This window comes from Eumetopias jubatus, unplaced genomic scaffold (assembly GCF_037043125.1).
Source record: "Eumetopias jubatus isolate StellerSeaLion01/CBP00866 unplaced genomic scaffold, mEumJub1_p1.0 scaffold_10, whole genome shotgun sequence".
Classification (NCBI taxonomy): domain Eukaryota; kingdom Metazoa; phylum Chordata; class Mammalia; order Carnivora; family Otariidae; genus Eumetopias; species Eumetopias jubatus.
In genome coordinates this window covers 47,927,309-47,939,261 of record NW_028274816.1, presented here as the reverse complement: position 1 = coordinate 47,939,261, position 11,953 = coordinate 47,927,309, and the positions used below count along the sequence as shown (strand labels likewise).

The window sequence follows — 11,953 nt, the reverse complement described above, 5'->3', positions numbered from 1 at the left end:
CAATGTTCCAAATACTGTTTACTTCACTGAAACCTGGAGACGGGGAAAGGGTTATGTGAATGTCTGGGGCACCGAGCCTAGGAGTGCACGTTGACAACAGCGACATAGAGGGCCAGGGTGCTGAGCGCCAGCAGCCCTGTCACCACTGCCCGGGCCAGCAGTGCTGTCCAGCTGCCCAGGGAACAGAGGTGGACAAAGGTCCTGTGGGGAAACATCACCATGAGAGAAGAACAGATAACCCACCCCCATTTGGACCCACCCTCAAACCCCATGCAGCTCACTCCATGACAAAGGCCTTGTAGACGCTGAGGAGCATCAGCAGGAGTACTGCTGGCCGAAAAGTGTGGTACAGGTCATAGCGTGTTATCATCCAGACCTGGGCAGATGCCACGATGTAATGGACCTGCAGGGAAGCAGGAAGTCAGGGCCAGGCCTTGGGGGGGAGAGCACAGCCGCTGGAAAAAGGTGTGTGGGAGAGCAGGGCTGCGTACCAGACTGATGTTGGAGTCAATGCTCATCTGGATGTACTTCCAGTCAAACTCAATGCCCCGGGCTCCAACCCACAGAGGGATGCAGCTAAGGAAGGCAAAGGGAGGGATTCTCCAGCACCCAAACACCCTCAGCATTCAGAATCTGAGCCCCCGCCCTCCAGCACCTCCCTAGAACCCAGGTGTCCTTTCTCAGGAATCTGGGCTCCAGGCTGCTGCACACACCGGGACATAATGAGCTCGGCGGTGGCCCAGCCCAGGGCAGCAACCATGATCTTGTACTCCCCCTTGCCTGCATTCCGGGACATGACAAGGTTTAGGCCTATCAGGTCTGCCACATCCACGCTGGCCTTCATGAACTCCTGTGGGTCAGGTTGAGGCTTCAGTGAGCACAGGTGCCAGGGGGCCCCACTCCTGCACTCCCTCCCCCTTCCCTGCCCCACTCACCCCAATGAAGTCATAGATGCCGCCTTCCCAGGTGGGAAAAAAAGTGGCCAGGAACAGCATCTGAGAACAGAAAACAGAGATCACTGCAAGGGGGGGGGGGGGGGCGGAGAATAAACCAAGTGGGATATGTACAAAGTCAGTGTGGATGTGGAGGGTAAGGCTCTGGGGTTCAGGGGAACCCTTGTGGAGAGGGGACCACCAGAAAGGGGGCGAAATTACAGGATCAGGGGAGACAGAGGGTTGGGGTCCGAAGTCTGGGTTCTGTGGTGATCCCAGGCGATCGGGTCAGGCATGGAGGTGCCGGGGCTAGGCACCCCAGCAGTGTTAGGAGCACCGTGTGGACCCTGGGGTTCCTTCGCGCCTCCTCAAAATACAAAACGCTCCACCACACAACTGAGTTTTCTCAATTTTACTAAAGTGCTATACAAAAGTTGCTTCGAGACCTCTCCCCAAGTTCCGCCCCTTCCGGAGCACGTCTTCCAGGGTATTCCCGGGGGGACCCGGGAGCCCTCACCTTGCACAGCTGCACGAAGAGGTAGGTGACCCCGGCCTGCACGCACTTCCAGAAGGCGTTGTACTCAGACCTGCAGGAGCGGGCGGTGAGGCTTAGCCCGGGCCCGCGCCCTCCCGCCCGCGGGCGCCCCGCACTCACAGGCCGCTGCACTTGTAGGTGATGAAGTAGGGGAAGTAGGCCAGGGCGAAGCAGTTCCCGAAGTGGAACAGGGTCATGGCGCCGGCCGCCCGGGGCCCGCCGGAGCGCGGGTCGCTCCCTCCGCCTCCCTGGCGCCGGAGCCCCGGGCCTGGCGCCCACCTGCCTCCGCCACGACCCGCGCGGCCTTCTGGGAGCGGGAGGCCGGCCGGCGCCGGCGCACTGACGTCACGGCCCGCGGCCGGCCCCCGGAGCCTGCGCGACCCCAGTGCGCCGGCGCGGAGCAAGGCTCGGAGGCAAGGCGCGGTGGTCCGCGCGCGCGTGCGCGCGCAGGGCGAGCGGGTTTCCGTGCGGGGCGCGCCGTGACCCCGTGGTGACCGGCGCAGAGACACGGGCGCGGCTCTGAGCTTTCTGCGTTTTTTATTTCACAGCGGGGCACCCTCCTTCCCCGGGGGAGGCGACAGCGGGCACGGGAGATACGGGTTCCCGCCCGGGGGAGCGGAGGAGGGGCCATCCTGCTTCACTTGTGGCGGCTGAACATGTAGCGGAGGAGGTCCACCACTCGGTGACTGTAGCCGTATTCGTTGTCGTACCTGGGGAGGGAGGAGGCGGGTCAGGGGAGTCCCTCCAGACCGCTCCTGGCCCGCTCCCCACGCCCCCGGGCCCCTCCCCCCTCACCAGGAAATGAGCTTCACGAAGTTGTCGTTGAGCGCGATGCCGGCTTTAGCATCGAAGATGGACGAGTGGGTATCGCCCACAAAGTCAGTGGAGACGACCTGGGCGTCCGAATTTCAAAGATAAGTGTGGGTCGCGGAGCAAGGGCCTCCAGGAGCCCAGGCCCCGACTCTTAGGCACATGGGCACATCCCTTCATCTATGATATCTGGTGGAGCCCTGCTTGTGTCCAGGTTCTGGGGACGGTGTGAGGAAGGCACGCGGGGGCATTGCCTGCGGCCAAAGGACGAAGACCGCAGACACCCTGACGCTGCACCAGTGCACATGCTGGCAGTGATGCAGGTCTTCGTCGTGATGGCTGGCCGCATAGAGGCCCTCTCGGAGGGCACACGGTGAGGCTGGGTCTGGATGTCTAGGAGGATCTGGTCACCTCGGGCCCTCCGCAGTGCCTGAGGTGGAAGGAGCTACAGCACAGGGGCCCTGAGGGTTTGGCCTCAGTGGTGTGGTGTAAGGCCACAGAGGAAGGTTTTCAGCAGTGGGAGGATGTGATCTGCTTTCCTTAAAACAAGAGGTCCTGGTGGCTGTGTGAGAGCGGAGCTGTAGGAGCTAAAGCAGAGACAGCACCAGAGGGTGGCACGACTGGGAGCAAAAGCATGGTGACATCCTTTCTTCACAGGGAAGGCCCCTGGCCATGCCTTGCCTTGAACAAGGGTTGAAAAAGGGGAGCCATTGTCTTGTTCACTAAGCTTGTATTGAGCACCTGCTGGGGTGCCAGGCCCCCGGACAATCAATGGCTGGAGCCACTGAGTCCCAAAGCCCCTGCTTTCTTGTGGTGTACATGCTAGCAGGGCCAACAGGGACTATGGAATGAAATTTCAGGTAAGGGAAAGGGCCAGAAAGAGAATATCTTACTGAGGACAGAAACGGAAGTAGAGACTTGGAGGAGGTGAGGGCAGATTATGTGGCCACCTGGAAGAAAAGCTACCCAGACCAAAGCAACAGCAAGTGCAAAGACCCTGAGGCAGGAAGAGCAGACCTTCCCAGCCCTGCAGTCCCTGTCTTGATACATGGTGAGCAGCTCTTTGGCAAGTGGAAAATCACGTTTCCTCCCCAGAGGGCTCCTCCCAGGGTCCCCCTCCTCAGCCCCTACCTCATCCTCGGTGTAGGCGAGGATGCCAGCCATGGGCCCTTGGGCTGCTGCTTTTATGGCGTCTTTGATGGCCTCGTACGAGGTAGGCTGGGCCAGGCGGCAGGTCAGGTCCACAACAGATACGTCTGGGGTTGGCACCCGGAATGCCATTCCTGTCAGCTTCCTGGAGAATCCCACATTAGGGGTGGGAGTCAGAACCCAGGACCTTTCCATCCATCCCACGTTGTCCCTGCTTTCCCCTCAATAGACAATTCAGGGATTGGGGGCCAGTCCAGTCCTCCTGGGGTGTACCCTTGACCCTGGTTGCAGCTTTCTGCCCTCATACCCTTTGAGGTCTGGAATGACTTTGCCAACGGCCTTGGCAGCCCCGGTGGAGGCTGGGATGATGTTCTGGTGGGCACCCCGCCCGTCTCGCCAGGCCTTCTTCGATGGCCCGTCCACTGTCTTCTGGGTGGCAGTGTAGGAATGAACTGTGGTCTTGGGGAAGAAGAAGGCCGAGGTGAGGCCTTCCTCCTCCGAAGCTCCCCTGCCTCTTTTTCCCAGGCCTGAGGTGGTGACCCAGGTGTGGAGGCTGGTGGGACCACCACCACAGACCACAGGAGGGCCATGTGCAGGCCAAGGGTCCAGCCCTGTCTGCAAGTTGCCCGGTGTTTTAAGAGACTTTACCACTTGGCTCTTCCTCCCGAAACCGCCTCTCCTTGTTCACCCCACACCCTAGGCAAGTCCTGGGAAGGAGAGATAGAGTTTCCCTGCCACCCCTCCTGCCTTAGCCCCTCTCTCCGACTCACCATCAGCCCTTCCACGATCCCAAATTGCTCATGGACGACCTTGGCAAGGGGGGCCAGGCAGTTGGTGGTGCAGGAGGCATTGCTGAAACGGTGCGGGTGTGCAGGGGCACTGTGAGCTGAGTCGCAGAGCCAGCCCTGCACCCTCCCCTCCCTCTCGGGTGATGCACACAGGCCTGGTTTTGTGGCAGTCAGGATGGGGATGAGCGGGATCACTGGGGGTGCCCCAGAGGTATGGCTGGGGAAGCTCCCCAAGCATGTCCTCCGGGAGTCCTGCTGTTCTTACAGTTTCAGGGAAACGTTAACGTGAGGGCGTTAGGGCTTTGGGAGGGGAGGTGTGAAGCAGCACCAGGGGTCTACTGGGAGTGGGGGTGAAGAGAGGGAGGCTGGCATGTCCTGTGGGTGCCACCCACACACTTCAGAATGTTGCTGCCCGTTACCTGACAACTTTCATGGAGCCCGGATTATAGTTCTTCTCGTTTACTCCCATGACAAATATGGGCGCATCGGGTGAGGGTGCAGAGATGACCACACGCGTGGCACCTGCCTCGATGTGGTCCTAGAGGAGGAGCACAGGTGTCAGGGGCCCCTTCGAGTGCCACCTCCACACGCCTTCTCCGCACCCAGCCCCGGGCATCTGTCCCCCACTTACTGAAGCCTCCTGTAAGGACAGGTACACGCCAGTGGACTCAACCACAAAGGGGTTCCCGACAGACTTCCAGGGAACATCTCGGGGCTGCTTGCTGTGGAGGGGTGGCAGCGCCCGAGTCAGTCTGCCTGCACGGCCTGGCCTTGGCCGTCATGGCCTTCACTGTTCCAGAAGCTGACCGGGCGCCTTCCTGCCTGGCCGGCATCCGTCTCTCCCTCCGCCCCCCCGCCCCCGCCCCCAGCCCAACATCCTAGCTGTTGGATTCCACCCTGCTGGTGTCCCCTTTCATCACTGACTCCGCCTCGTGGGCCACTTTTCTCTTCTTGGCCACCCCTACTGTGCCTTCCTGACTCAGGCCTCTGCCCCCCAGGGGGACCATCCCTGACCGCTCCCAGCCAGGTTGGGCCTGCTCTACCCATGCTGCCCAGAATGCACCCCAGGTTGGCAAGGCCTGTCCTGCTGCTTCTGGTCCCCGGCCCTGGCAGCCTTCCCACCGCCCTCCTTGCCCCTCCTTACCACGCGGCTCCTGCACCAAGGTCCTGCTGCCGGAGCCCGGGTAGCTCTCTGAAGACACACTGCAGCCCCGGGAGCAGCTCCCCGGGGGAGCGCTGAAGCCTGAGGCAGCGCCCGGGCCGGCAGTGGATAGTGGTTTACATTGGAAAGGGACAGGAGGGCCACCTGGGTGGCCAACTCTCGGTTTTGGCTCAGGTCATGATCTCGGGGGTCATAGGATCGAGCCCCGTGTTGGGCTCCCTCTCAGCCCGGAGTCTGCTTGGATTTCTCTCTCCCTCCCCCTGTTTTTCTCTCTCTCAAATAAATAAAATAAATCTTAAAAGAAAAAAGAGGGAAAGGAGATTTTGTTTCCTGTTTGAGAATTTCACATTTCTACTCGATAGCAAATGTTTGTATTTGAAACATCAAACATCTAGATGTTGCTGTTTTCTACTTGGCTTTAGCCAACAAGCAGTAAATGACTTTTTCCCCTCACAGGGTTTATCACAACAGTGTTATGTTCTCTGATGATTTGTTAGCATCTGTCTTGTCTTCTAGACCACTGTATGCCACTGAGCCTGCTCCCGCCATAGGGTTTCAATCAATGTTTGTGGGTTTTGTTTGTTAACCATTCTACACAAGTTTACCGAACACCTGCCACGTGCCCATGTTCTAAGTGCTCTACCTCTATTGACCCCTTGAACCCTGGTGACCTGAGGAGTAAGTACTGTTACTGGCATTTCTCAGAGGAGCCAGCCCCAGGGCAGAGGGGAGGGGAAAATACGGCATCCTAGATCCCAGCCCCTTCTCTAGGCTCTCCTGGGCGCTGCCCTTCTGCCCAGAGGGCTGTTTTGAGGATTCTGTTCGTTCATTCTTCCAGGAAGTATTAAGTCTCCCCAGAGTCTGCGGTGCCCAAAGTAGTGATAGCGACACGAAGCGAGAGGGCCCTCCTGGCGAGGAGGCTGTGGCTTTGTGGGGAATGCCCTTCCCGGTGTCCCCACACACCTGTTACCACCGGCTGTGCTCTCTGCTACCGCTGTGGGGGCTGTGAGCATCATCCCCATCAGATGCCCTACGCAACTGAGGCTAGGACAAGTTCAATCTCTTGCCCAAGGTCACCCAACTAGGAAGGGGTGGGGTAGGGGTAAAGCATGCAAGCAACATGGCTTGTACCGAGTGCCCGAAGAACTCCACCGCTAGGGACGGCGGAGCGCTGCTGGAGTCACCAGAGATGGCAGCACGTGGGTGTGGGGTGCCCGTTGAGGCGGCAGCTGTGTGGGGACCGAGAAGGCAGGGAGAATGCCCCGGGCGGCAGGAGCGCCGGGCCAAGTACCGAAAGGACAGGGGATGGCTGAGCAGCTCCGCTGGGATGGTGTTTGGTGTTCAGATTCCAAACTTGGGTCCAGCAGCTTCTCATCCGCACGGAGTCTCCAGTCCCCGCCTCAACCCGCCCTCCCACTCCCATGTGCAGCGCTGAGCACCTCATCACAAGCCCTCCTGCCCACAAGTACAAGCCGCGGGGCCGGGAGAGACTGCGCCCCAGGGCGAGCGCGCGGGGGAGTGCGTGTGCGTGGGAAAGTCGCATGCCGCCCGGGGGCCAGCGGTGGCTGCTAATTCACATTAGGAAGGTAAAGTACGGTTCGGGGATGGCCGGGGTTGGCCGGAGTGGGGGGGGATGACTGGAGGGGGGGGTGGCGGGGGTTGGCCGGAGTGGGTGGGATGACATGGGAAGGCAGGGGGGCAGCGCATGGTGTTGGGGGCCCCAGCAGGAGCTGGGATTTTATTCATGAGGGGATGGGAAGCCGTTGGAGGGTTTAACCGAGGCCAGTTGATGTTTTTAAAAGGCCTCTGGCTGCTGTTTAGGGACAGAGTGGAAAGGGTTGGCTAGATGGCAGTGCCATTTCCTGGGGAGGGAGGTGACTAGGTTTGGGGGTTTAAGGAGAATCAGAAGATGAGCGTTAAACATACTGAGTTGACATGCCTGTGAGAAAACATGTACATGTGTATTAAAAGTATTTTGAGTAGAGTGGGACACCTTTCTAGATTAGTGCTTTTTTTTTTTAACCATTTTAGGGGTCAGGGACTTCTTTTCGATCCCTGTCTGCCCCAGTACCCAGAGGCAAGCGCGCACACAGTTTTGGGGGGTCTGGGCTCAGGCCTCCGCCCCCCAGTGTGAGAGGTTGGAATCCCATTCCAGTCCTCCGCACAGCCCCAGCGTTAATCTGCTGCAGGCATGCTTACCACTGGAAGACGCTGATCTCCTGGTTGTCCACCACCAGTTTTCCGTTCCTGTACTCCACACTCCCCTTGTACCGGCCATGGGTGGAGTCATATTTAAACATGTACACCTGTGGGCGACAGGAGGGCTCCCAGTCTTGGGTGGCCAAGGGTACCCCAAGGGGTACCCTAGGGAGTACCCCCCCATGCCCCGCCGCCGCCGGTGGTGAAGGTTCCACATGGCAACCAGGAACCTTCCACGGAGCTCTGCTCCCCACTCTGAGCCGAAGGCAGACACTCAACGACTGAGCCACCCAGGCGCCCCTCTGCTCCCCGCTCTGGCCCCACCTTTCCCAGTTCTCCCCTCTGCTGGCCGCTCACCATATATTCCGGGTCGATGAATGGGTCGTTCACTGCCACCACCTTAACACCCTTCTCCATGCAGGCGCGGAGCACCAGGCGACCGATGCGTCCAAATCTGTCCAGGGACAAGGGTGGTGGGGGTTGTGCTCAGAATCCTCACTGCTGGCAGGCAGAGGAGGGGATGGAAGCGAAAGGGATGACGGAGGAGGTGCACCCTCGAGGGCTGGGGGGGACTCCTCAGTCTGGGGAAAGAAGGCAAAGTGCGGGCACTGTCCTCTCTTGCCCAGATGTCCTCTTCAGCCTCCTACCGCTTTTCCTGCTTCCTCTAACCATCCATCGCTCCCTCCTATTCCTGACCTTGTAGCCTGGATCGATCCTCTTAGAGCTTCAGGTCAGAGTATGTCACTTGGCCTGAACACCTCCATGGCTCTCCATCAGTAAAACCAGATCCAGACTGCTTACCGTGCTTGTCAGCTTCCCACCTCCCTCCCCCTTCCTCCCTGGCTTGCTCCGCGCATACACTGACTTCCTGCCCGTTCTTTGTGCACTGAGCTCAGAGCTGGCTACCGCCGCACTCCCCGGTCTCACTGGACTTCCACACTGTTCACGACACGCATCACTGAACTGTCGTGTTCCTTCTTTGCTGTCTTCCCACCAGAATGTGAGCTCTCTGAGGGTGGAGCCCTGTCTGCCTTTCCCCTGTGTTTCCTAAGGGTGGGCAGACTGAAGGCACTGTTTGGTGAGAAATGGGGGAGATGGCCCAGGCAGCCACCAGAGGAAAGGCCGGGCCCTAAGACTTCAGGAATGGCTCGCGCTAGGGCCAACTCACCCATTGATGCCCACTGTCAGCTTCTGAACCACAGAAGGCTTCGTAGGTTGAGGAAGTGGGGATTCCTCCTTGACTGGCTCAGGTTTGGGCTCTGGCTCAGGCTGGGGCTCCTGCTCTGTCTCAACCTTGGGCTCTGGTGGGGGTGGTCCTCTGGTCACTGTTGGGGGTTGGGTGGGGGCAATGAGTTGTGCCATCACAGTGGGAGAGAATGAACCATTTTGGCCACCCAGAACCCGTTGCTGGCTCCTGGCCCCTGGCGGCTAACCATCTAGCTGTTTCCCCAACCTACCTGATCCACACAATGAACAGGGGGTGGGCTTGCTTTAAAATACCAGTGCCAGGGCCCCTTTCCCGGAGGGTCTAACTCAGTGCACATGTCTTTTTAACAATCACTTGGGGTCATATTGTCTGTGCCTCAGTTTCCTCCTCTGTAAAAGGAAGATGATAGCACTTCTCTCTCAGAGTCACTGCGATGATTAAGTGAGGTGATAGAGGTAATGCGTATGAGAGAGTCTAGGAAACAGTCCACTTACATGAGTATTTCAAAGATTGTTTCCCAAACTCGTCTGATAATTGTTCTAACCCAGCGGACCCCAAGCTGTTATGATAAGAACCCCGGGGTAGGCCTCTTCCCAGGGAAATCTGACTCAGTGGGTCTACACTGAGGCCCAGGAATCCTGGTTCTAAAAGCACTCCAGGTGATTCTTATCCTCAGAGTAGTTAGGAAATAGAGGAAACCCACAACAGCTTCTACCTCTCCAAACGTACACACTCCCACTCCCGGACTGCATTCGAAACCCCCCCGCCCGCCCCGCACTTGGAGGTGTGCGAGCCGGGCTGCCCATAAGGGCCTGAGGCGAGGAGGGGAGACGTGGAGGCCGCAGTTGGGGGGGTGGGGTGCTGGCCAGCAGAGGGTTTCCATCTGGGAGGCAGGCCTGACTCTCACCCCCTGCTCAGCCGCCTGCCAGCTGTGTAGTCCTGAGCAAGTTAATGACCTCTCTGGCCTGTTTGCTGGTGCCACGTCTGACCTTCTGCCCGGGGGCTACTGTGAGGACTCAGATTGCACCACCCAGTAGGTGCTGACGTCAACAGAGGGAGGAAGTTGCTACTAAGAGTATTTGTGAGGAAGAGAGGAGAGGTTGGAGTGGGGCTGGAGGTGGAAGGTGACTGTTGCTCTTGGCGCCAGGGTCAGAGGCACTGGGAGGTGGTGGGGCTAGAACCATGGGCCAGCTGGCCTGTGGGTCCCCCTGACCTCCAGGGGCTGCCTCAGACCACGTGGCCTGAGCCTGGGCTGTGGGTTTCCTGTGGCAATACCGGTTCCTAAAGGTATTATGAGTGTTTCTTTGCAGCAATGGCCCCGTGGTTTTGGTTACCCTAGGATGTTTGCGTTCCTGGGGGGGTTTCTGCTTCCACTATCAGGAAAGGGGGAGATTTGTCCATGGGGGTTGAGTGGGAATCTGAGCCCACTCCTCGACCTTTCAAAAGAAAACTCAGATGGTTCTCCTCTCCCACCTTCCCCCAGGCTTCCTCTCTCCTCCCAGTCAGTCAGGGGTGGGGTGCCTGGGCTGGAGGAAAGCTGCTGCACTAGGAAGGAAGAGCCTGAAGGGCTTCAGTGATGCAGCATCACCTGGTAGGTGAAACGAGAGCTCAGGCGCCCTCTCCTAACTAGGATGCCGCTCCCATTTCCTGGGCGCCGCCATGGGCTAGGTGCTGTGCGGAGCTCTTGGGTGCACCAGCTCACTGAGTACTGTAAGGCATGCGCTAGAAATCCACCATACAGAGGGGAAACCGAGGCCCGAGGTCACAGAGCGAGTGCTGAGCAGGGAGGAGGTTCGCAGCCGGGGCGGGCGCTGCTTCTTGGGGGTCCTTCCCCCCGCCCCCGACCCTGGCGTCCCGCCCACCCCGGCCCGCGGCCAGTGCGGGGGCGGCGAGGGAATGCGGGTTGCCCTCCGGGCCGACCTGGGTTCACCCGGCTGGTGTGTGTGTGTGTGTGTGCACCTCTGGCTGGATGGGGTAGGGCTGCCCAGTGGGGGCCAGCAGGGGACTCCGAGTCCCAACTCTGCTTTTCCGGTGCTGAGAGCCCGAGGGAGGCGGCTTGCGCTCTCTTACCTCTGGTGCCCGCTCCGTGAGTGGGGACAGTAAACACACTGGCCTCCCCGGGGGGTTGTGAGGCTTCAGTGCACGCACGCCTGGAAGGTGCTTGGCGCGGCCCTGGCAGGTTCCCAGCGCCCGAGAGGACAAAGCCCACCAACCCCCAAGCGGCCCTTTGGCGCTGGGCGACGGGAGCGTCCATCCCCAGAAATGCGCCCTCGTAGACGCGGCTCCGGCCCCTGCTTCCGTCCTCCCAACGCTTGCTAGCGGCGCCAAGGCAGGTGGAAACCCGCTCCCTGGCCCACCACCAACGCCACAGAAACCACTCGGCGGGCAGGGCAGGGGTAGGGAGGGTGGGGCGCGAGGGAGGGAGGGAGGGATGGGGAGCCTCAGTCCGCCTCCTGCCCCCTCCCTCGTGCACGCGGCGAGGCGGGCACGCGCGCCGCACGGGCTCCCGACCGCCCTGTCTCTCCTTCCCCGGGGTCGCCCCGTCGCCTCCCTCACCCGGGCACGGCTGTCGCAGCAGCTGGACAACCGTGACATTGGTGAGGACGATGTCGCGTTTCGACATGGCCTAAGGTCTCATGGCCTAGCCGCCCGGGGACCGCCGCGATGTACTGAGGCGCGGGGCGCCCGGGCTAGTGGGGCCGGAGCTTCTCGCCGTGACGTCACAGTGCCCGGTGATGTCACAGAGGCGGCGGCCAACAGCGTGACGTCCGCGTGCCAAGCCCCACCGTCCCCAGGCCATTTACACTGGTCCTCAAGGCCCTTTTCTCTCCCCCTTCCCTTCCTTCTCCCTGGCTCTGGGCTGCTCCTTGACCCTCCTCTGGCTAGTTAGCTACCCTGGCTGTTTTCTCTTGCCTGGAAAGCCCTGCCCTGTCCTTGCTCGGGGGCCTCCCGGTTTCCCTCCGGTTCCACCCTTTTAAGAGGGGCCCTCCTAACTCCCCACGTAAAGTTCTCTCCTTCCTCCATTACTGTCGCCGTGGCCTTCACCCCTCAATCTGCTCATCTTCCAGAAGCCTCCTCTGACTTCCCTTCCTGGGTTAGATGCTCCTGTGTCAAAGCTACTCCATGGCTACCCTCTCGCTACATTTTTTGTTTTCCTCACAGCATATGTCT

At 60.0% G+C, this 11,953-nt stretch overlaps 2 protein-coding genes across 2 annotated transcripts; both read right to left on the bottom strand.

The window, feature by feature from the left end:
- Positions 1–1,790, bottom strand: TMEM147 (transmembrane protein 147). Its single transcript, XM_028123633.2, has 7 exons — positions 1,588–1,790; positions 1,450–1,519; positions 936–995; positions 714–850; positions 492–576; positions 282–403; positions 1–201 (listed from the first exon to the last, which is right to left on the bottom strand). Exons 1-7 carry the CDS (start codon positions 1,662–1,664, stop codon positions 78–80), a joined length of 675 nt encoding a protein of 224 aa, XP_027979434.1. The 5' UTR covers positions 1,665–1,790; the 3' UTR covers positions 1–77.
- Positions 1,791–1,969: 179 nt separating this feature from the next.
- On the bottom strand, positions 1,970–11,405 carry GAPDHS (glyceraldehyde-3-phosphate dehydrogenase, spermatogenic). The gene is made up of 11 exons (XM_028123596.2): positions 11,339–11,405; positions 8,744–8,900; positions 7,933–8,029; positions 7,576–7,682; positions 4,846–4,936; positions 4,634–4,752; positions 4,197–4,278; positions 3,734–3,885; positions 3,409–3,571; positions 2,263–2,360; positions 1,970–2,177 (listed from the first exon to the last, which is right to left on the bottom strand). Exons 1-11 carry the CDS (start codon positions 11,403–11,405, stop codon positions 2,105–2,107), a joined length of 1,206 nt encoding a protein of 401 aa, XP_027979397.1. The 3' UTR covers positions 1,970–2,104.
- Positions 11,406–11,953: the final 548 nt, after the last annotated feature.